The sequence below is a fragment of the Salvelinus sp. IW2-2015 genome, linkage group LG26 (genome assembly GCF_002910315.2).
Source record: "Salvelinus sp. IW2-2015 linkage group LG26, ASM291031v2, whole genome shotgun sequence".
Classification (NCBI taxonomy): domain Eukaryota; kingdom Metazoa; phylum Chordata; class Actinopteri; order Salmoniformes; family Salmonidae; genus Salvelinus; species Salvelinus sp. IW2-2015.
In genome coordinates this window covers 24,957,481-24,981,268 of record NC_036866.1, presented here as the reverse complement: position 1 = coordinate 24,981,268, position 23,788 = coordinate 24,957,481, and the positions used below count along the sequence as shown (strand labels likewise).

The 23,788-nt window shown below is 43.0% G+C and overlaps 1 protein-coding gene across 1 annotated transcript in view; it reads right to left on the bottom strand.

Moving 5' to 3' along the window:
* The window catches only part of LOC111952891 (transmembrane protein 266), a 90,115-nt gene that overhangs the window by 8,841 nt on the left and 57,486 nt on the right, over positions 1-23,788 (bottom strand). The window contains exons 4-9 of the mRNA XM_023971886.2: positions 6,863-7,017; positions 5,682-5,755; positions 4,478-4,534; positions 4,047-4,185; positions 3,088-3,203; positions 682-874 (exon numbers count right to left, since the gene is read on the bottom strand). Coding sequence (XP_023827654.1) covers positions 682-874; positions 3,088-3,203; positions 4,047-4,185; positions 4,478-4,534; positions 5,682-5,755; positions 6,863-7,017 — 734 coding nt within the window. The remainder of the gene's footprint in view (positions 1-681; positions 875-3,087; positions 3,204-4,046; positions 4,186-4,477; positions 4,535-5,681; positions 5,756-6,862; positions 7,018-23,788) is intronic.

The window sequence follows — 23,788 nt, the reverse complement described above, 5'->3', positions numbered from 1 at the left end:
ATTTTCTGTTTATTATCTATGCATAGTCACTTTAATAACTCTACCTACATGTACATAACATATTACCTCAATTACCTCGACTAACYGCACATTGGCTCTGTTCCGGTACCCCCTGTATATAGTCTCGCTATTGTTGTTTTACTGTCGCTCTGTAATTATTTGTTACTTTTATTTCTTATTTGTTACTTATCTATTTTTTACTTAACACGTATTTTTCTTAAAACTGCATTGTTGGTTAAGAGCTTGTAAGTAAGCATTTCACTGTAAGGTCTACACTTGTTGTACTCGGCACGTGACAAATAAAGTTTGATTTGATTTGTACAGTACTCTACAATTCTATCCTCCCTGGAATATGGTGAGGTTTGTTAGATGTTTATTTTTTKGGGGTTTCAAGGTGAACTGAGCACATATTTTCTACCACTCTGTAACAACTACAYGACCCAAAGCACAGAGCACTCTGTTCATTCAACCACTTTGCCTGGAAAATCTGATCTGACATGGCAAGAGCATCTATCTATTTCCCTGGCTTCAAGAGAGACCCTCTTTGGTTAGAAACCACAGCCAGCAGGCAATCCATAGAGAGAAAACAGTCTCATAGGGTTCTATCTCAATGAGGCAATCTGCTGTGCTCTGAAGTAATACTACAGTAAGTGGTGTGGGTATAGGATCAGGGTGTGGTACCTCCAGGGCCCGCTGCCTCCCTGGCTTTAGCCTGGCTGCGCTGCTCGGGGCCTGTAGGGGCTAGGCCGTCCACCTCCTGAAAGATACTGCACTGCTTGCCCCACACATGGTGAATCTGCATGGCAGCCTCTCGCTCTGCTACCAGGTCCAAATCCTGCTGAGCCAGATGGGCCCGCAGCTGCCTGATCTCAAACTGAGAGAGTGGGAGAGTGGGAGAGAGGGAGAGAGAGAGATGCATACAGTACATGTGTAATCCTTACATAGAAACACCTGAATAACCTTATAGAGCTCTGGCTCTCATATCCATCCACCATGCTAAAGGCCACCCACTGTACTTAATCAACTAGCTACACACCTGGTCTCTTACTTAACGGTGTTGGCTTTATTGACAAACCCTGGGTTGTGTCACACTGATCTTTGAACACATACATTACATATAGAGTGCATTCGGAAAGTATTCAGACCCCTTGACTTTTTTCACATTTTGTTACGTTACCTTATTCTAAAATGGATTAAATAAATAAAAATCCTCATCAATCTACMCACAATAACCGTAGCGAAAACAGGTTTTTAGAATGTTTTGCTAATTTATAATAAAACAACAGAAATATCTTATTTACTTAAGTATTCAGAGGCTTTGCTATAAAAAGTTGAGCTCAGGTGTTTCCATTGATCATCCTTGAGATGTTTCAACAACTTGATTGGAGTCCACCTGTGGTAAATTCAATTGATAGGACATGATTTGGAAAGGCAAATGCCTGTCTATGTAAGGTCCCACAGTTGACAGTGCATGTCAAAGCAAAAACTAAGCCATGAGGTCGAAGGAATATCCCGTAGAGCTACGAGACAGGATTGTGTCGAGGCACAGATTTACGGAAGGGTACAAAAACATTTCTGCAGCATTGAAGGTTCTCAAGAACACAGTGGCATCCATCTTTCTTAAATGGAAGAAGTTWGGAACCASCAAGACTCTTCCTAGAGCTGACTGACCGTCCAAACTGAGCAATCGGGGGAGAAGGGCCTTGGTCAGGAAGGTGACCAAGAACCCGATGGTCCCTCTGACAGAGCTCCAGAGTTCCTCTGTGGAGATGGGAGAACCTTCCAGAAGGACAATCACCTCTGCTGCACTCCACCAATCAGGCTTTTATGGTAGAGTGGCCAGACTGAAGCCACTCTTCAGTAAAAGGCACATGACAGCCCACTTGGAGTTTGTGAAAAAAAAGCCTGGACTCTCAGAGATTGAACTCTTTGGCCTGAATGCCAAGTGTCACGTCTGGAGGAAATCTGGCACCATCCCTACGGCTAAGCATGGTGGTGGCAGTATCATGGTGTGGGGATGTTTTTTCAGTGTCAGGGTCTGGGAGACAGGATCGAGGGAAAGATGAACGGAGCAAAGTACAGCGAGATCCTTGATGAAAACCTGCTCCAGACCGCTCAGGACCTCAGACTGGGGCAAAGGTTGACCTTCCGACAGCACAATGACCCTAAGCACAAATCCAAGACAACCCAGGAGTGGCTTCAGGGACAAGTCTCTGAATGTCCTTGAGTGGCCCAGCCAGAACCCGGACTTGAACCAGATCGAACATCGCTGGAGACCTGAAAATAGATGTTCAGCGACGCTCCCCATCCAACCTGACCTGAGCTTGAGAGGATATGCAGAGAAGAATGGGAGAAACTCCCCAAATACAGGTGTGCCAAGATTATAGCGTCATACCCAAGAAGACTCAAGGCTGTAATAGCTGCCAAAGGTGCTTCAACAAAGTACTGAGTAAAGGGTCTGAATACTTATGTAAATGTGATATTTCAGTTAAAAAACATTTTTTTAATTAATTTGCTAACATTTCTACAAACATGTTTTTGCTTTGTGATTATGGGGTATTGTGTGTAGATTGATGAGGGAAAAAACAATTTAATCTATTTTAGAATAATGCTGTAACTAACAAAATGTGGAAAAAGTCAAGGGGTCTGAATACTTTTCGATTGCACTAAATGCCCTCTTCAGTCAACATGACTCAGCAGTGCTGTACAATGACAGTCAAGCTTTGCTATATTACATATGTGTACAAATGTGACTGGATCCTTTTTCTGAATGTAAACCCCAGGATGGGAATAACAGGAACGTTGTGAAACATTGACTGAATACAGAACCTGATACTAGCTCCTCCTAAGGATATGTAATGTATTTATGTGTTCAAGGGTCAGTGTGACCCTACTCAGTGTTTGTCACATTAAAGGTTTGGTTATTCCGCACATAAATGTTTGGATTTGAATGTGTTTTGTTTTCTCAAATCTATACAAAAGGTATTAGAAGTGAACGTCTTTTCATTCTTGGCAAGTTGCTGCCTTCTGCTGGTTGGAGATGTGTATGACAGGCACGGTCAGTACGTAGGAGGTGTGTGAACATACTGCCTGCTCCTGGCAGATCTGGGTGAGTCTCTCCAGCTGCTCCTCCCTGACAGCCTTGGCCTTCTCATACTGCTGGATCTCCATCTCCATCTCCACCTTCACCTGCAGCACGTAGGCTGGGACAGAACACAGGACAGACTGCTATGTAGGGGTAAACACATTCACACTGACACAACTTTATTTTATATATCTGTAGTAGGCCCCATTTGATTTGATTTGAACAGGCTTTGAGGTAGCCTACGTTTGCTCCATTTGGTGGGTGTGGCTTGAAGCAATGACTGACGTATTTGAAGGGCAGCGGTGCATTTTGAACCCACAACCCAACCCCTCCCTGTTTTTCAACTGGTCGTTCARAAAGGCACAATTTCCGTTTAATTGAACGTTGCATTACGCTTTATCGTACTGAACGCAGCCCTGGTGACTTTTCTACTGCAAAATAATGAAAATAAAATTCAAATATACCCCCCCCCAAAAAAAAATTATATATTGCCTAACAACATATTGGACCATATTATCAGGATGATGTGTTATTTAACAATAAGCAATATCACCTGTAGCCCAACTGATGCAGCATAGTGGCTATAAATACATAGGTTGAAGCATGAGGTTGCCCGAATGTATTTGTGCTAATCATTAACTGAACACAGAATCACCACAAGAGGGCGTAACATTCTTGTAAAATAATTCATTTAGAGTCAGTACAACGTGTGTATCTGTAGCAGATTATGTATGTATTTGTCACTGTTGTAAAGCAAGTATTGATTGCAGTTTGTAATAAGCATGGCAAAAAATGCTCTGTAAAGCTCAGTTAAAAGCAAGTTGGGATAATGATGTCATCCATAGGGGTGGAGCTGCAGAAATATTATTGCTGCATCTCTGCAACCTGACAGTAAAGGACATGATACAGAGGAAACTGCACCMAATGCCCCCTCCACCCCCTGTGGCCCTCCCAGCCTCACCGTCGATTATCCTCTTGATCCTCCAGATGCGCAGGGTGATGATGAGGCCAATGGCATCCCAGGGGCTGCTGGGGCCGTTGGCCACCGTTGAGGCCACCATGGGGGCCAGCGACAGCACTATGACTGCACCATCAAACACCTACACACAYGCACATGCACACGCACATGCACACACACAGACAGGAACACACCACACACACAAACAAAGAATATTTGCAAGCAGACAATGGAGACTTCCTTTTTTGAACAATATATGAATGAAAAAACATGAACATCTCCCAGTGTCAGTGAGTGTTCCAATACAGTTCGTTCCTCCGGGTCTGTGGGTGGTTTCCAGGCTGAGGCCTGACATTGGGAGAATGACATTGCAGTGGAAGTGGTGGGGTGTTCAGAGCCCCACCTCAGGACTAATGCCCCCCCAGGGAGCTTACCTCCACTTTGTTCTCAATGTAATCCCAGATCCCCAGCACCACAATCCTGAACACCGTCTGAGAGAGGGAGGGAAAGAAAGAGGGGGAGGGAGAGGTAGGGAAAAAAGGGAGATGGGAGTGGGGAGAGGTAGGGAAAAAAGGGAGAGAGAGTGGGGGAGAGAAGCATAGCGATATAATTCATATTTCCTTTAGTTGTAAACATCCCCCTAAAAATCTTAATGTCTCAGAAAAAGTGAATTGCAGTTGTGATTCAGTTTTCTTTCATCTATCCACAGGTAATTCATCAATGACATTATATTAATCCAGTTCACTACCACAGCGGTCGGATTTCATCCAAACAATTAGAGATGCACACAGCACCCTGCACTAGCTAGAGCTGACTCAGCAGGGGCTGCAGAAAGCTACTGCACTACTCTCCTCTCTTTTCCTCACTTTTTCCATGTTTCTCTTCTTTTTCTCTCTTTTTCTCTTCTTTTCACAGATTCAGRGTTTCACCTGAGATGAAGCTGCCTTGCCACATCCAATAGTTACATGAATCACTAAGGGTTAGCTTTCATTGATAACTAAAACACATCTCTCGACCAAATGGAGCAGCAGACTGATGAACAGAGAATAATTAAGATAAGTGCTGCTATGTCTGAGGAAATGGTAATCAATACGATTTACCTGAGTCTCTAATGTTAGTTAAAATCTACGGGGCAGCGGAAAAGCTCTATCTGCATTTGACATGAAGTGATTGTGTTGAGGATCGACACAATATATCAAGAGGAACCAACACTCATAGCAAGTTGTGAAGGGAAATTGTATTGGAATGAGTGAGAGAGAGGAGGCTGTAATGTAGTGAACAAACATGAGGAGCAAAAGAAATAGCTACTGTTCTTACATTTGACAGATTTTTCTTCTGTCCATTGGCAAAATGTGTAGAATTACTGGAAGTTAACTGTGTTTCCCTTTTTGTTTTTTTAATGAATAAATTACTTGCTTAGACCTTGCTGGATCTCACAAAACCCTAATAAGTCGATAATGTGTTGATGGGGGAAAGGGCAGGCTATAATAGGATGTTGTAATCAGGATACACCACTGCACCTCTCTAGCTCACCTTTGTCTCATACTGCACACTATAGCATTAAATCAACCCTTGGCTGCATCAGCTGTAAGTGAGCCTGCTGCCACAGTGGGGGAGAGAGAAGGGAGAGGGGCTCACCTCAGCAAAGAACACAGACAGAATGACCAGGCTGATCCAGTGGATAATGCTGGCAAACTGCAACGCGTTGTTAACTATGAAGACAGCACAGAATAGACAACATTTAGAGATTCATTTAGAGGTTCAGATACTTTGTTAAATACTGGAGACGGACACACAATCACAGACATACAGGCCAGGACACATACATTCACACGCACGTGCRCACGCACAGGTTTGTCTGAATGCCTGTCTATTCATCCGCCTAATTGTGGCCAGCATCATACTGCATTTGGCTGTCAACTACAGCATTCCTCTTCCTCTTCACACGCCACCTCCCTTCCCATCTGTCTTTGTTTGCTGTGTTCACTGATCTGTCCATCAGTCCATTCATCTTCCTCCATCCCTCCCTCTCTCCGTACATTCACCCAGCAGACAGACAACCTTAATCACCCCATTCATTTATATTTCCCTCCCAACTGTCCCGTCTCTTAAATCTGCCTCCAGGGACTTGTAAAGACTTGAATGCATTAAAATACATCCACATTGACATGATGGAGGCCCTACAGTATCATCCTTCATAGAGCTTGTGACACCATAGAGGTGATGACTCCTGACCTTATCCCCATGATAGATGAGGACACCTCCCTCCCCAGAGCCAGAGGATGCAGATGAGGTCATCTCCATGTGAGACGGGTCACAGTGGCATTAGACCACCTGACACTGTGCTTACTAATGAGGCTGATATCATAGAGAGGAGAGATCACAGCCCCAGGTCCTGGACCTGTCACTGCCACTGCATTATACTGTTTTTATAGAGAGGAGAGATCACAGCCCCAGGTCCTGGACCTGTCACTGCCACTGCATTATACTGTTTTTATAGAGAGGAGAGATCACAGCTCCAGGTCCTGGACCTGTCACTGCCACTGCATTATCAAACAGTATTATACAACAGGCCTAGGGCCAATATTATCTACATCCATAACAGCAGATGTGCATTATTGTATATTCCAACATACTTTACCACAGCTGTTTTGTATGTCTTAACTTCACTAGGGGTCAAATCACATTTTGTGTATCTTCCATCACAATCTTTGTGACAGTTTAAGTTGCAGAAGTCTAGCCCTTTTAAATTGTCATTGCATGAAAACAAGTCCAGAAGATCCATGTTCTAATACAGAGACAGTTCCAGGGTCACTCACACTGCAGGAGCTTGGTGTCGATGAGCAGCTCCAGACACAGCAGCACCACCACCAGGATGACACAGGCCATCAGGAAACAGTTAAAGCCAGCACTTAGCAGACACACCTGCCACGGGGCTGCCCTCCGCCCACAGCACGGCTTCAGCCAGTTAGACCTGACACCAGAGAGACAGAGAGGAGGGGGTGGAATGCAGAGACAAAGGAGAATGTCATTAAATGCAAATCAGAGAAGGACATGTATTCAAATTTATTAGTTCTCTTTCAAACCTCTATGTCAGGGGCCGGCAACAGGCGGCCCGTGGGCCAAAACAGGCTTGCAAGTGATTTTTTTTTTTTGTAAAAATTGTCAGGAATTCAGCAAAAAATGTGTTTAATTTAGGAAGTCTGTTCCCAAGTGTTCCCGCTAATTAAAAAAAGACATCTGTGATCATGCCTCAATGTAATCAAGGTATGAAATTATTGCTATTTTCAAATACAATCTCTTATTGGGCTTTGTTGTAGTCAATTTGCAGTGTTCAAATTATAATTATGTTCCGCCCCCCTGACCATCTGCTCCGACATTATTTAAATATTGAAAAAAATCTGTCTACAGACAGAAACAATGTAACACAATATGAAGTCCTATGGGGCAAAGACTTACAAGCATTAGAAACAACACTGGGTGTGGATACGGTGGGAACATGTGGGTCTGAGCACCTGTAATTTCATTAATATATGTGGAAATGTATGTAAATGTTAAGTGGACTATTGTTTTTGTCTATGTATGTTTTTGTTTAAAAACAAACATTACAAAAAAAGAATCGGCCGGAGGCTGAATCTAGTTGCCTACCTCTACTCTATGACAGACAGTACAGCACAGTGGTGTCACGCCCTGACCTTAGAGAGCCTTTTATTCTGAAATTGGGTTAGGTTGGGGTGTGACTAGGGTGGGTACTCTAGTTTTGTTATTTCTATGTTGGCCTGGTATGGTTCCCAATCAGAGGCAGCTGTCTATCGTTGTCTCTGATTGGGGATCATATTTAGGCAGCCTTTTCACGCCTGTTTGTTGTGGGATCTTGTTTTTGTATTGTTGCCTTTGAGCACGACAAAGCTGCACGTTAGTTTATTTTTTCTTTCTTTCTTGTTTTTGTGCCGGTTCTCAGAATAAAAGATGATGAGCCCAAACCACGCTGCATTTTGGTCCGATTCTTACAACAACGATCGTGACAAGTGGAGTCATTGAGAAGTGCTTTCTACTTGGTGTTATACTCTGAGTCAGCATAGGACACAGTTCCAATCAGGCACAAATAACACAATATTACACATCCACACATACATACTACTGATTTGTGACAATGTTTGTCTGAGCATTTGTTGAATTGTCCAACTAAAGTTTAATCAAAACTCAAACAACAGTGTGAGAAATTAGTGCTCTAGAATCACACAGCGCTTGTGTTTGCCTTGTGGCACCACTCACCACATGGCCATATTTACTCAGCTTTACAAACAAGATGTATTTGGCAGTTTTGAGAGCTGAGCAGTATGTTGAAGCCATAGAACTCAAACTTTTTATGATCTCTTTAATTAGAGATATAAAGATATTTCCAAACCAGATCTCTGTGCTCAGTGTGCCTCATCCCTCTGGGAGCAGACTGTTCTGTTGTGTTGTGTTCCAGCCACCTTCATGCTGGCTGGCTGTGTGACCTCATCTTGTGGCTCTCAGAGGGCTTCAGTGGGGCTGTATCCACACCATCTGGAGGCCACAGACCTCCTCATCTCTCCTCATTCACAGCCAAAAATATGATTGCTCGCAGGATGATGATGGCTTCATCTGATTTCCATRACAATATTCATACACTACTGGGTTTTTCTGTTTCTCTCTCTTCTGACAGGGATGGAGTAGGTGGTAACAGGGTGTGGGTCGGATCCGTAATATCACCTTTACATCTCATGACCCATATGTCAGTCATTCATGCACACTGCCATCCATTCCCCAGTGATCTGACAGTAGGTTCCAGTGATCCCCCTCCCTCTAAAATCTAAACGGCCATGCATTTCCATCAGTGTGCAGATAAGAGYGGCATTTCCCAGGTGAGTTAGGCCTTTGTCTGGATACATTGTGTCTATCTTAAATCCAACCTCTCCTCTGTGTCCCTCCTACCAGACGCTAGGCCAGAGACAGGCTCCCAGAGATTTATGGTCAATAAATAATGGCAGATCTGTGCGAGGCAGACAGGGCTTTCCCTCCCTGTCACTACTCTGTATTTTACACAGACAAAACTACTCTGATATTTCCAGTGAGAGAGCTTCTTAGGGGCAGACAGTGAAAGATGCATGTCCTCTGAAAAACAGCACTTTGTCATTGTCACCTGTCCCCGAGTGAAGAAATCCCATTGCCAATGTCCGTCTTTTAGCACAAGAGAGGAAGAAAGATTCTACTTCCAGTCTTCAGGACAGAACAGGCAAACAGACAGAGAGGCAGTTATTTTTGAAAGCACTGGGGCTGTGCAGAGAGGGTTAGAGAGAGAAAAGAGAGAGGGGGGGAAGGGGAGCCAGAGCAAGAAAGTGAGAGAGGCCCAGTGAGATGAGCCAGTTTGCGGCTACAGCTGGACCTCCGGTGGAGGACTGGATATCCTGTCCACCTGGTGCCAAGATCAGCAGAGGGGTTGGGGGTTGGAGCAGGGCCATGCTGTGTCAATGAGCAATCCCAGGGGCGAACTGGCACACACTGCTGCCCACTGCACCACTGCCTGTCACTCTGATCCAAGCCATGCCAACAGATTAGGAGCTCAACACTGGAGGTGACAGGGAATTAGAGGAAGCTTCTATGTGATAGCAGAAAATACATTCATTGGCCAGTAGGGCCAGTATCTCACGTTACATGTGTGACTCAATGCTGCAAGACTGTTTTGAGAATACTGATTGAAATATGTTTCAACATCAGCAAAACAAAGGAGTTGATTGTTGACTTCTGGAAGTAGAGGAGGGAACACACCCCGATCCACATCAACGGGACTGCAGTAGAGAGAGTCAGCAGTTTTAGGTGTCCACATCACCGATCATGGACCAACAACACCACCACTCTCGTCAAGAGGGTGCAACAGCGTCTCTACTTCCTAAGGCGGCTAAAGAAATGTGKCATGCCACCCCGAGTCCTCTCCAAATACYACCGCTGCACCATCAAAAGCGCCCTGACCGGTTGCATCACGGTCTGGTATGGGAATTTCCAGGCCCAGGTGAAGATGGCCCAGTACATCACTGGGACCGTGCTCACACTCATCCAGGACATCTACTCGAAATGTTGCCTGAGGAAGGCCCGAAGCATCATCAAGAACCCCACCCATCCCAGCTGTTCATTCCCTCACCGTCGAGCAGACGGTATCGCAGMATGAGGTCTGATACCAACAGGCTCAGAAACAGTTTTTATTTACAAGCCATCAGACTGCTGAACGCTTGAACTGGACTGACCACCTGCACTGCCTCTCCGCACCTTAACACACATGCACTCACTCAAGCGCACACGCACGCACATACACACACTAAACATGCTACACACACATTACAACTGCTGCAACCAGACTTTTATTATTATTGCTAAATACTGCACAATTTAAACACATGCCCCCAATCCGCCCTTCCCGRAAACATGTGTAAATATTGGACTATAAATTGTGCCTCCCTGTTTTATACTTATGCTATAAAAAACATTGTTCACGTTAATACATCCATCCATCCATTAATACATCCATCCATCCATCCATCCATCCATCCACCCCGACCAAACACCCAACTTTCGATTTTGCCTTAAGTAACCTTCGGTCTTATGTAACCATACCAAACGTAACGTATCATACTAATTTGAGTGTCCCGGATTGATGTTGACTATGTTACGTCTACTGAGACCAGGCTGCATTTATTGGCCTGTCTGCCACAGCTATTTGAAAGGGTAGCACACTAACACAGCACTTTTTCTAGGAAACACTGGTGTTAGGTTCTGGATTAAAAAGGCTAATTTAATGTGTATGGTTTCATAATTAATTTAAAGTGATCCTTCCAGCAAGGAGGAAAGGTATTAATGTAATAAAATGGTAAAGAGAAACCCTGTCTGGAAGCATTGCAATTGGCCATGATGGATTACTCGAAGCTCAGAAAGCTCAGAACTCAGAAATCATTTTAAACCTAGAGTACTGAAGACTTTAAGTATTTATGAGCAAGTGAAGTAGTATCAGTGGTAAAACACTGTGAGTGAGAGAGGGAAATTCCCTCAGTCTCAGCCGGTCATAACCCATACATTAACAGGCAATACTTCAAGATCTACACGCACACACACACTAGCAACAGTCATTGAAATTGTTAAAAGTTTTCAAGTAAATGAACGGACAATGGATAAAGATACTCCAAACMTTTAGATTTGTTTTAATCCGTCTGATATTAACTGAATTAGAGCACATGGATTTTGGTGGGAATTCAGTAAATGCACTCATATATACATTTTATCATTGTAGCATGTATTTTTTAAGTATTTTGTGTTCAAATAAAGACAATTATATGTGCCTCATTTACATAACTACACCAGGGTGTATTTGCATATATGAATTAACATAAAGGTGTGGAACAGGGATGCAACCAACAAACACTTGCTCTGTCTACCCTATCTGCACTCACCTGCGCTGTCCAGACTGCCTCATAAATTACTGTCACGTTATCTTGCATAATTCAAAAAGTTTGTAAATAGCATGATACCCTCGGATTAAAATTCAACACGCTTGGCTCTAGATTACAACTAGCTAAACATACTTTAAATTGTTTRAAAATCAGACATAATATCACTATAATCTGATTGTTCATTTTAACTTTCATGTCAGCAGAGTTGGGTACAGTAGATTACTTTCTAAATGTAATCTGTTATAGTTACTAGTTACCTGTCCAAAATTGTAATCAGTAACGTAATKTTTGGATTACCCAAACTCAGTAACGTAATCTGATTACATTGAGTTACTTTTAGATTACGTTTGCCTTAAGAGGCATTTGAAGAAGACAAAAATGTATATTACCAATTGAATGACATCTATTGCAGGACAAATCAATGTTAAGGTTTACATAGCTGGCCATATATGGATGTAACATTTTAAATTTTGGGGTTGGTTATGTAAGCTTCTTCTAACCCATCGCTTTCTACTAAATAAAATAATATGATTAAATTATATCTTTACATTAAAAACCTAAAAAGTCTATCAGAATTCCAGTAATTCCAATAAATGTTGATCTTCAAGAATAGAACTTGGAAATATGGAAGTATAGATTAGCCAAATTGTTTTACCTGAGCATGACCCCAAAACTAAGGACTTATTAGCCAACCCTACGCTGTTGTTTATGATTGTGTTGTCATGGAGGACTGATTAGGCTCATTGATTCGAATTCAAAAATAAATGCTGCGCTCATGGAATGGCATGCTTTGAGCACTACTGAAAGTGCTATTTACATGTGAAAAATGAATGCCATATGCTGCACTTGCCTTAGGCCTATTGTTTACCTYTWTGTTGGTGACACTTTGATATCTTGATAATATGCAGCTGTTTAAAGGGCAAATCCACAGATGAAACAATAAMAAAATGGGCGCCCCGCCTCTGTTTTGTTAAAAAGCTGAGGGATGGGCCTGGAGAAATGTAACCACTCTCAGATTAATAGACAGAGCTATGAATGCAAGGGCTGACCATCCATGATATCAAAAATATTGTTTTAACCATGTTATGAGTGTTTGTTTAGATTTACAATGTTTACAAACATTGTAGAAAAACAAGTTTATATTTTGGGTTCTCATGGAGTGTGACAGTTGAACTAAACTCATGAGGCATTTATACATTTTATTCTTCAAGAATCAATGGATATGAGAGCAGCAGTGTGATTCACATCAATGCACAATGTAGATATCAATAATAAGTGATATCCGTATCGCCGTAGACTACACCACTGCTGCCATCCCTACTCCAAGCGTTTATTCAAGTTGGATAATCTTTGATGCCGACAGCAGCCRCACCGGTGGAAGACATAGATTGGGCTTTATCCCGCAAAAGCCTATTCCTGCTCTTTTCTCGCAATCCATCAAACACATTTGCTGTGTCATCATAGTGGTGTCTGACTTGTGGTCAGACTCGCTCAGGTGAAACAAACTTACATTTACGCCTTTTTTCAATGCGGATTTGAAAGTCATTGAGAAAACAGAGAAGTGTCAAAGATTTTTTTCACAAACATCCTTTCTGAATTTAAAAGTAATCCTCRAAGTAATCATCTAGTTTTTCAAAAGTATCTGTAATCTGATTWCAATATTTTAGCTGGTAACGTAATGGATAAACAGCAACAACAAAAAATTGTAATCCCTTACATGTAATCCTTTACTCCCCAACCCTGCATTTCAGCGCATCTAATTTGTAAAAACATTTTTATTAAAGATTTACTATTCAGAAATCGCTAAGCCATTTCCTGGTTGCAAAAATTCTAATAGTTCTCCTACTTTCAGTTAATGTGGCAAAACAAACACGTATAGTGTAGTGAATCATTGCACCATCTAAACCGCTGTGAAATATATTTTCCATAAAATATTGTATTTTCAGTTGTTTGAAGCTGGTGTACATAACCGAAAGTAAAAGATGCAAAAACTAAACTTWAGAACGGGAAGCATAGAAATAGCGGCCATAGAACATATCTACTGCTTCTTAAACTTGCTTTCAATGAGAATGACAGATCTATCAAATTTGGTCAGGTCTCCCAAAAAGTTACATATTGCAGCTTTAAATAACCTTTTGTTCAATTTCACAAAAAAATTAACACATCAAGATAAAGTTATATTTATTCTCTTTCTTGTGATGTAAGACTGCACAAAATCCCAGACAATGCTTTTGCATTCTTATAGATTCAAAGGAAAGACTATGTATTCCATTGAGCCCATTTCAGCCATTACACAGGAGTGTTTGACAGGTCATTAGAAACAACAGGCACAAGCGAGACTATGAAAGAATCGCAGGAGTAAAATGAAAGCAATCAATCCAGCAAGATTTAAGTGACAAGTTTTTGCACCCCTCAAACACAGCAAATAGATGTCTAAAAAAGACATCCTCGGGTGGGCGGGGCATGTGCGTTGTCACACACTCACACACACACGCACAAACACACACTGTTCCGGACCACTGTGAGATCACGCTCTCCGTAGCCGATGTGAGTAAAACCTTTAAACAGGTTAACATTCAAAAGGCTGCAGGGCCAGACGGATTACCAGGACGCGTACTCAGAGCATGCGCTGACCAGCTGGCAAGTGTCTTCACTGACATTCTCAACCTCTCCCTGACCCAGTCAGTAATACCTACATGTTTCAAGCAGACCACCAGAGCGCCCAAGAACGCCAAGGTAACCTGTCTAAAGGACTATCGCCCCGTAGCCATGAAATGCTTTGAAAGGCTGGTCATGGCTCACATCAACACCATCATCCCAGACACCCTGGACCCACTCCAATTTGCATTTCGCTTCAACAGAWGCACAGATGATGTAATCTCTACTGCACTCCACACTTCCTTTTCTCACCTGGACAAAAGCAACACCTACGTGAGAATGCTGTTCATTGACTACAGGTCAGCGTTCAACACCATAGTGCCCTACAAGCTCATCACTAAGTTAAGGATCCTAGGATAAAACACCTCCCTCTGCAACTGGATCCTAGACTTCCTGATGGGCCGCCMCATGTGGCGAGGGTAGGTAAGAACACATCCGCCACGCTGACCCTCAACACGAGGGACCCTCAGGGGTGCGTGCTTAGTCTCCTCCTGTACTCCCTGTTCATCCACGACTGCGTGGCCGTGCACGACTCCAACACCAACATTAAGTTTGCTGATGACACGACGGTGGTTGGCCTGATCATGATGACAACCCATAAGGAGGAGGTCAGAGACCTTGCATTGTGGTGCCAGGACAACAACCTCTCCCTCAACGCCAGCAAGACAAAGCTGATTGTGGAGTACAGGAAACAGAGGGCCGAGCACACCGCCATCAACATAGACAGGGCTGTAGTATAGCAGGTTGACAGCTTCAAGTTCCTTGGTGTCCACATTACTAAGGAATTATCATGGTCCACACACACCAGCACAGTCGTGAAGAGGGCACGACAACGCCTCGTCCCCCTCAGGAGGCTGAAAAGATTTGGCATGGGCCCTCAGATCCTCAAAAAGTTCTACAGCTGCACCATCGAGAGCATCTTGACTGGTTGCATCACTACTTGGTATGGCAACTGTTTGGCATACGACCACAAGGCGCTACAGAGGGTAGTGCGTACGGCCCAGTACATCACTGGGGCCGAGCTCCCTTCCATCCAGGACCTCTATACCAGGCGGTGTCAACCACCCAATTCATAGACTGTTCTCTCTGTTACTGCACGGGAAGCTGTACTGATGCACCCAGTCTGGAACCAGGACTCTGAACAGCTTTTACCCCCAAGCCATAACACTGCTAAATAGTCCGGGTAGCTATTGGTTAACTATTTAACTATCTGCATTGACCCTTTTTGTACTAACTCTTCTGACTTATCACATATGCTGCTGTTACTGTTTATTATCTATCCTGTTGCCTAGTCACTTTATACCTACCTATATGTACATAGGGTAGCTACCTCAATTACCTTGTACCGCTGAACATCAACTCGGTACTGGTACCATGTGTATACTGTATAGCCAAGCTATCATTACTCGTTGTGTATTTATTCCTGGTGTTATTATTTTTCTAAAATTGTTTCATTTTCTCTCTGCGTTGTTGTGTAGGTAAGTATTTCACTGTTAGTCTACACCAGTTATTTATGAAGCATGTGACAAAAACTATTTTATTTTATTTGACACACACGCACACGTACGCAATCACACACACACAGTATTTGCATGGAGGAAATGAGAGATGCGGAGAAGTATGAACCAGACAGGTTAATAAAGGCATCAGGAGTGAGCTGGGGTAGTGAAAGAAGGAGCAAAGGGAGATTGAACTGTGGTAGACAGGGAAACAGAGGAGGAGGATTAAACCATGATACTGATCAATACAGCCCAGGAGAGGAGGTGAACTGCTGCTCATGAGATCGGCTGATACAGCCCTCACAGCAGACATAGAGGAGGGAGGACAGAGTGACAGACATGTCACTGTGTGTCAGGTAGCAGGTGTGTGCCTGACTACACTCAGGCTCACTGTTGGTGGCCCTTCTTTCCCACTCCGCTCCACAGTCTGAGCTAGGCTTAGCTGTTGGTGGCCCTTCTTTCCCACTCCGCTCCACAGTCTGAGCTAGGCTTGGCTGTTGGTGGCCCTTCTTCCCCACTCCGCTCCACAGTCTGAGCTAGGCTTGGCTCAAGCCCCCAGCTAAAAGAGCCTATCCGGAAAAGACTGCTTTTATGTACTGCTTAACCAAGCCAAGATTGAAGACAATGTTAAGTCATGGCCTGCTTTTCACAGCAAATTAATTGTTCTGGTGTGTGTGGGGAAGGGCCTGTGTGCTGTTACACATACAGTACTACATCTATAAAGAATCTCTCAGAGTATTGAGTTGGTGCAGACATTGCTGAGGAGAAAAGGCAATCCAAGAGAAGCAACTACATGACCGTCAACCTGCTTCAGATATTGATCCCATAGGCCTAACCTATTCTATGGGGTAAATGGCATAATTTGCTTCACTTTTTCATAACTGCTCATCATGATAGCCTATGTCAATTATGAGTACAAGATTAAGATTAAGAACCCTTTATTGGTCAATTGCACACAAGGTCCAACCAGATTTTGACTTTCGCTTTTAACCCAAACCCTCCAAAAGACACACATACATACCTATGTTTTGGAGAGGTGTGTGGGTAGGGGGGGGGGGTGTGGTTAAGTGCCTTGCTCAAGGGCACAACGACAGGCAATGGCATCTAGGATTTGATACCAACAACCTTCTGGTTGCCAGATCACTTCCTTACAGATTTTTACCATCTGACCTGGGATTCGAACTGGCAACCCTTTGTTTGCTGGCTTGCCTCTCTAACCGCTGCCCCTAGATCAAATAAACCTTACTATATGTGCAGAATTTCCCTCGCTCGGATTTCGCAAGGATTATTATAAWTTTTTTGCATGTATGTAGCATATCATGTCCGAAATAATCACACACTTTCCAAATGTGTTTCTCTGGGTTGCATTCAGGGTGAATGTAGCCTACTGAATGCAGCAGATAGAAATATCACCAATAGAGTTGACTGACAGATGTTCTGAACGTTCACTCTTCTCTCATTGCATGCACACTTGCCAAACGGGCATTGTGACATACCGACTCATCTGTTATTATGACGTTCTCCTTTGGAATATCGAACTAGGCCTACTAGAGGCTATGCGTTCTGGGCTACACGCAGCATTTCTGGCAAAGGGTAACTCTGCTCACGAAAGAAAGGCGTAAAGACCAAATTTACCCGCAGAGGAAGGTTTTCTATTTAGATCTCTGAGCGTAAAGTAAGATAGAGAGCACAGATAATCCAGTTCAGGCCTAATAAAAATCAATTGGAGAAAAAAACAAGCGAAATCCAACATTTGAAAAACATCAGCGCAAAGAAGAAAATTAACGTTTGTAACCCATTCATTAGGCCTATATTATGAGATAAGCGACTAATGTATTCAAAAAGGCACCATAGCCTAATTGTCCAACCAATGGCTTTCAATGTTACATTTAACATGTTTTTCAGAGTGCAACATTTCTTGTTTAGAGAGTCTTTTATTTTGGGATTGTTGTGGATGAGATTGTGCAGAAGGCTAGTGCTTATATGTCTCAATAGTGCTTTTTACATTTCAAGGTGGTTACTGCCATAGAGATATACTGTATCTGGTGGTTACTCATCCCATCCACCACCATTGTACACATAAAAAAGGTGCTATCTAGAACCTAAACAAATTAAGAGGTGACTATAGAGAGTCTCATCTGAATCATCAACTCAGCCAGAAGCCATTAATCAGCCAATCATGCTAAAGATGAGAGTGTTGGATGTGTGTGATATTGTTATTTGCCATGTGTAATGAATACTGTAACAAATCTGTTCACCCAAGGGAGTTAATATTTTTTATAACTGTAAGTTACTGTGAAGTGGAAACGTCTANAAGATGAGAGTGTTGGATGTGTGTGATATTGTTATTTGCCATGTGTAATGAATACTGTAACAAATCTGTTCACCCAAGGGAGTTAATATTTTTTATAACTGTAAGTTACTGTGAAGTGGAAACGTCTAGGAGCAACAACGGCTCACCAGCAAAGTAGTAGACCACAAAAGCTCACAGAATGGGACCGCCGAGTGCTGAAGTGTGTAAAAAATTGTTTGTCCTCGGTTGCAACACTCCCTACCAAGTTCCAAACTGCCTCTGGAAGAAACGTCAGCACAACAACTGTTCATCGGGAGCTTCATGAAATGTGTTTCCATGACCGAACAGCCGCATACGACTAACATCACCATGCGCAATGCCAAGCGTTGGCTGTAGTGTAAAGCTTGCCGCCATTGGACTCTGGAGCAGTGGAAACGCGTTCTCTGGAGTGATGAATCACACTTCACCACCTGGCAGTCCGACTGACAAATCTGGGTTTGGCGGATGCCAGGAGAACACTACCTGCTCGAATGCATCGTGCCAACTGTAAAGTTTGGTGGAAGAGAAATAGTGGTCTGGGGCTGATTTTCATGGTTCGGGCTAGGTCCCTTAGTTCCAGTGAAGGGAAATCTTAAAGCTATACATTGACATTCTAAATGATTCTGTGCTTCCAACTTTGTGGCAACAGTTTGGGGAAGGCCCTTTCTTGTTTCAGCATGACAAATGCCCCCGTGCACATGGTGAGATCCATACAGAAATGGTTTGTCTAGATCAGTGTGGAAGAACTTGACATGCCTGCACAAAGCCCTGACCTCAACTCCATCAAACACCTTTGGGATGAATTGTAACTATGACTGCAAGCCAGGCCTAATCGCCCAACATCAGTGCCCGACCTCACTAATGCTCTTGTGGCTGAATGGAGGCTGTTATAGCAGCAAAAGGGGGACCAACTCCATATTCATGCCCATGATTTTGGAATGAGATGTTCAACGAGCAGGTGTCCACATACCTTTGGTCATGTAGTGTATTTCAGCAGTCACACACACCATTTCACTTGTCTGACCGCATACATGATGACAAGTTTCTCACACGACTGGCCTATCTTGCCTGAAGGATCTGAATCTAGGATTACAGGGACTCTCCGCAACTATATTCAATGTGCGGGACGAAATTGAGGCTATGATTAAGAAGTTTGAGCTATTTTCTGTCTACGTTAACAAGGACAACACACAGGTCTTTCCATCATAGTATGATTTTTTGTGTGCAAATGAACTCAAGCTTACGGACAATGTCAAATGTGATATAGCGAAGCACCTGAGTGAGCTGGGTGTGCAATTAYGCAGGCACTTTACCGAAATGGAGGACACAAACAACTGTATTTGTTATCCCTTTCATGCCCTGCCTCCAGTCCACTTACCGATATCTGAACAAGAGAGCCTCATCGAAATTGCAACAAGCGGATCTGTGAAAATTGAATTTAATCAGAAGCCACTGCCAGATTTCTGGATAGGGCTGCGCTCAGAGTTTCTTGCCTTGGCAAATCGTGCTGTTAAGACACTGATGCCCTTTGCAACCACGTACCTATGCGAGAGTGGATTCTCGGCCCTCACTAGCATGAAAACTAAATACAGGCACAGACTGTGTGTGGAAAATGGTTTAAGACTGAGACTCTCTCCAATACAACCCAACATTATGTGCATCCATTCAAGCACACCCTTCTCATTAACCTGTGGTGAGTTTTTTAAACAATTTTTGATGAACAAAKAAGGCTTTATATGTAAGATGGCTAAATAAATAGCAAAATTATTGATTATATTATTATTTGTGCCCTGGTCCTATAAGAGCTCTTTATCACTTCCCATGAGCCGGGTTGTGACAAAAACTCACACACATTCTTATGTTTAATAAATGTATCGTATAGTGTGTGTGTGTGTGGCAGGATTATAATGATGGCAAAAACAACATTTGAGAGTTCAATGACCCTGGTGCTAGAGGGATTACGCAGCTGGAGGTTGAATGTTTGAAGGGGTACGGGACTATAAAAAGTTTGGAAACCACTGTGCTAAAGCATATAAATAAGTTTGGTGTAAGGGGTGCGTACTGGCGGCAGAGAAGTCAGACGCAGGAAAGCAAAAATGGTGTTTCCAACGGCGCAGTTTAATAATAAAAACCCACCGGAAAACAGAACAATCAATAAATGGGTACATAACCCGMCACACACCAGRMMWRACGTGCACAAGCACTTACAATAAACGATACCGGACAAGGACATGGGGGGAACAGAGGGTTAAATACACAACATGTAATTGATGGAATTTAAACCAGGTGTGTGGGAAGACAAGACAAAACATATGGAAAATGAAAAGTGGATCGGCGATAACTAGAAGACCAGTGACGTCGACTGCCGAACGTTGCCCGAACAAGGAGAGGGTCCGACTTCGGAGGAAGTCGTGTAATCTGGATTTGATTAGAGATTTGAACGACATGAAAATTCAAGCCTGGTGCTAGATGACCTGATGAGCACCATCCATTAAAGACATTTTATGAGCCCAAGCAAGCCCAAATGATTGTGCCATTATCCAGCACATGGATAGCACATTACACACTAGAGCAAAACATAAAAGCCAGTAGATGTAGTTTTGAAACAAGTTCCAGTAGGCTAATCTTTTTTTAGTGTGGACTGCATTACTGTACTGTATTGTATTATACNTAAGTGGGACTATCATTTGTTTTTCAACAGAACACCTCTAGGCTGTGTAAGGGCTATTTGACCAAGAAGGAGAGTGGAGTGCTGCATCAGATGACCTGGCCTTCACAATCACCAGACCTCAACCCAATTGAGATGGTTTGGGATGAGTTGGACCGCAGAGTGAAGGAAAAGCAGCCAACAAGTGCTCAGCATATGTGGGAACTCCTTCATGACTGTTGGAAAAGCATTCCTCATGAAGCTGGTTGAGAGAATGCCAAGAGTGTGCAAAGCTGTCATCAAGTCAAAGGGTGGCTACTTTGAAGAATCTCAAATTTAATTAGATTTGTTTAACGCTTTTTTGGTTACTACATGATTCCATATGTGTTATTTCTTAGTTTTGATGTCTTCACTATTATTCTACAATGTAGAAAATAGTAAACTCAAGAAAAACCCTGTAATGAGTAGGTGTGTCCAAACTTTTAATTGGTACTGTATTTTGATGATTTGTGTATTTTCCAGGAGTTGCTCAATTGCCTTGTTAAAAAAGATCAGGGAAGAATTTCCCCAATATTGGCTTAAATGGGTTTCTGGTTTTCTGGTTTTTCGCTTCCCACTGGAAAATAAGATGCTAATATTTCACAGTAACATTAAAATAATAATAATAACTACATTATATCTGTTGCCATTTGTCATTATATCGTACTTTTACTAAAGACAGATGACCGCATTAGCAGGTTTTTGTATTTGGAAATTGTTGTATCATTCCTAAATGTAATGTTATATTATAATGCTGTGTAATCACCTCCTAGTGTAAAACACATGGAAATTAAGCAAAAAAATATTTTAAGTGAGAAGTAGGAATGTCTGAACAGCATTAGGACTACTTCCTCACACTCAGTGTTGAGAAACTTTCCATTGAAGCCAAAAGGTAAGTATGAGAGGGGTAAATGGGGAGCTCAGAACAGGGTGTGCTGTGCCAATGTTCTGATTAATTGACCAGAGCTCTTGATTGATGACTCAATTGTACATTTACACCAGAGCCAGTCTGCTCTCTCTGAAAATCTCCAAGGCATTAGGAACCAGACCTACATACATATAAACTCAGCAAAAAAACAAACACCCTCTCACTGTCAACTGCGTTTATTTTCAGGAAACTTAACATGTGTAAATATTTGTATGAACATAAGATTCAACAACTGAGACATAAACTGAACAAGTTCCACAGACATGTGACTAACAGAAATTGAATAATGTGTCCCTGAACAAAGGGGGGTTGCCAGTTCCTGCTGTGAGAAGACACCCCACTCTTCCACCAAGGCACCTACAAGTTCCCGGACATTTCTGGGGGGAATGGCCCTAGCCCTCACCCTCCGATCCAACAGGTCCTAGACATGCTCAATGGGATTGAGATCTGGGCTCTTCGCTGGCCATGGCAGAACACTGACATTCCTGTCTTGCAAGAAATCAAGCACAGAACGAGCAGTATGGCTGGTGGCATTGTCATGCTGGAGGGTCATGTCAGGATGAGCCTGCAGGAAGGGTACCACATGAGAGAAGAGGACGTCTTGTGGATACCCCTTCAAATTAGTGGATTTAGCTATTTCAGCCACACCTGTTGCTGACAGGTGTATAAAATCGAGCACACAGCCATGAAATCTTCCTACAGAAACATTGTCAGTAGAATGGCCTTACTGAAGAGCTCAGTGACTTTCAACGTGGCACCATCTTAGGATGCCACCTTTCCAACAAGTCAGTTTGTCAAATTTCTGCCCTGCTAGAGCTGCCCCGGTCAACTGTAAGTTGCAGAGTCAATAACTGTAAGTTACTGTGAAGTGGAAACGTCTAGGAGCAACAACGGCTCACCAGCAAAGTAGTAGACCACAAAAGCTCACAGAATGGGACCGCCCCGCACATTGAATAAGTTGCGGGAGAGTCCCTTAATCCTAGATTCAGATCCTTCAGGCAAGAGAAGGCTCAGTAGTGTGAGTAAACGTCATACATGTATGCGGTCAAGACAAGTGAAATTGGTGTGTGTGACTGCTGAAATACCACTACATGACCAAAGGTCATGTGACACCTGCTCGTGAACATCTCATTCCAAAATCATGGGCATGAATATGGGTTGGTCCCCTTTTGCTGCTATAACAGCCTCATTCAGCCAACAGAGCATTAGTGAGGCTCGGCACTGATGTTGGGGACTTAGGCCTGGCTTGCAGTCATAGTTACAATTCATCCCAAAGGTGTTTGATGGAGTTGAGGTCAGGGCTTTGTGCAGGCATGTCAAGTTTTCCACACTGATCTAGAACAAACCATTTCCTGTATGGATCTCACCATGTGCACGGGGGCATTTGTCATGCTGAAAAGAAAGGGGCCTTCCCAAACTGTGCCACAAATGTTTGGTTATGCGTGATGCACATTAAAATTCAAATTGTTTTAGAATGTCATGATTCCTGTCCTTATGCTTATTGGCTTTTAAATAGTTTTTATTTAGGAGGAGAAACTTTCATTTTAATCGCTCCATTCACTCGGAGATATCTAATAGAGAGAGGTACCTTAGCCTCGATCAAAGAACACTTGAAAATCAGCCCCAGACCACTCTTCTTCTCCTATTCCACCAAAACTTTACAGTTGGCATCGCACTCGCATTCGGGGAGCAGGTAGTGTCATCTCCTTGAGGCATCCGCCAATAACCTCTTGTATTTATGTTACTCACAGTCGGACTTGCCAGTTGTTGGTGAGTAGTGTGATTCTATCTACTCTTTCATACACGCTGATACCCCTTATTTTGCGTTGGCTCTACTTTGCCTTTGTTGTCAGAACCAGTAGTTCCCAAGATGGGTCGAGACATAGCTTTATGTACATCTAGAATAGTGATGCCATAACGCTTGGCATTTGGCGCGATGCCTTTTGGGGTTTGATTTTTAGTCGTATGCCGGTTCTGTTTCGGGGTCATTATTATTTTGGAAACTTCATATATCAAGACTCGAGAGGCAACGCTCCCGATGTTAAACTAGTTGTGTTGCTCGAAGTTTTCTTGTCCACGCAGGCATCAGTCTTGGAAGAATCGGTAGGGGCCTGTTGCATAGTACTCTGGGACAAACACCAATCTTTTTAATCAAAACACTCCAGTTCCAGCAAGCTCC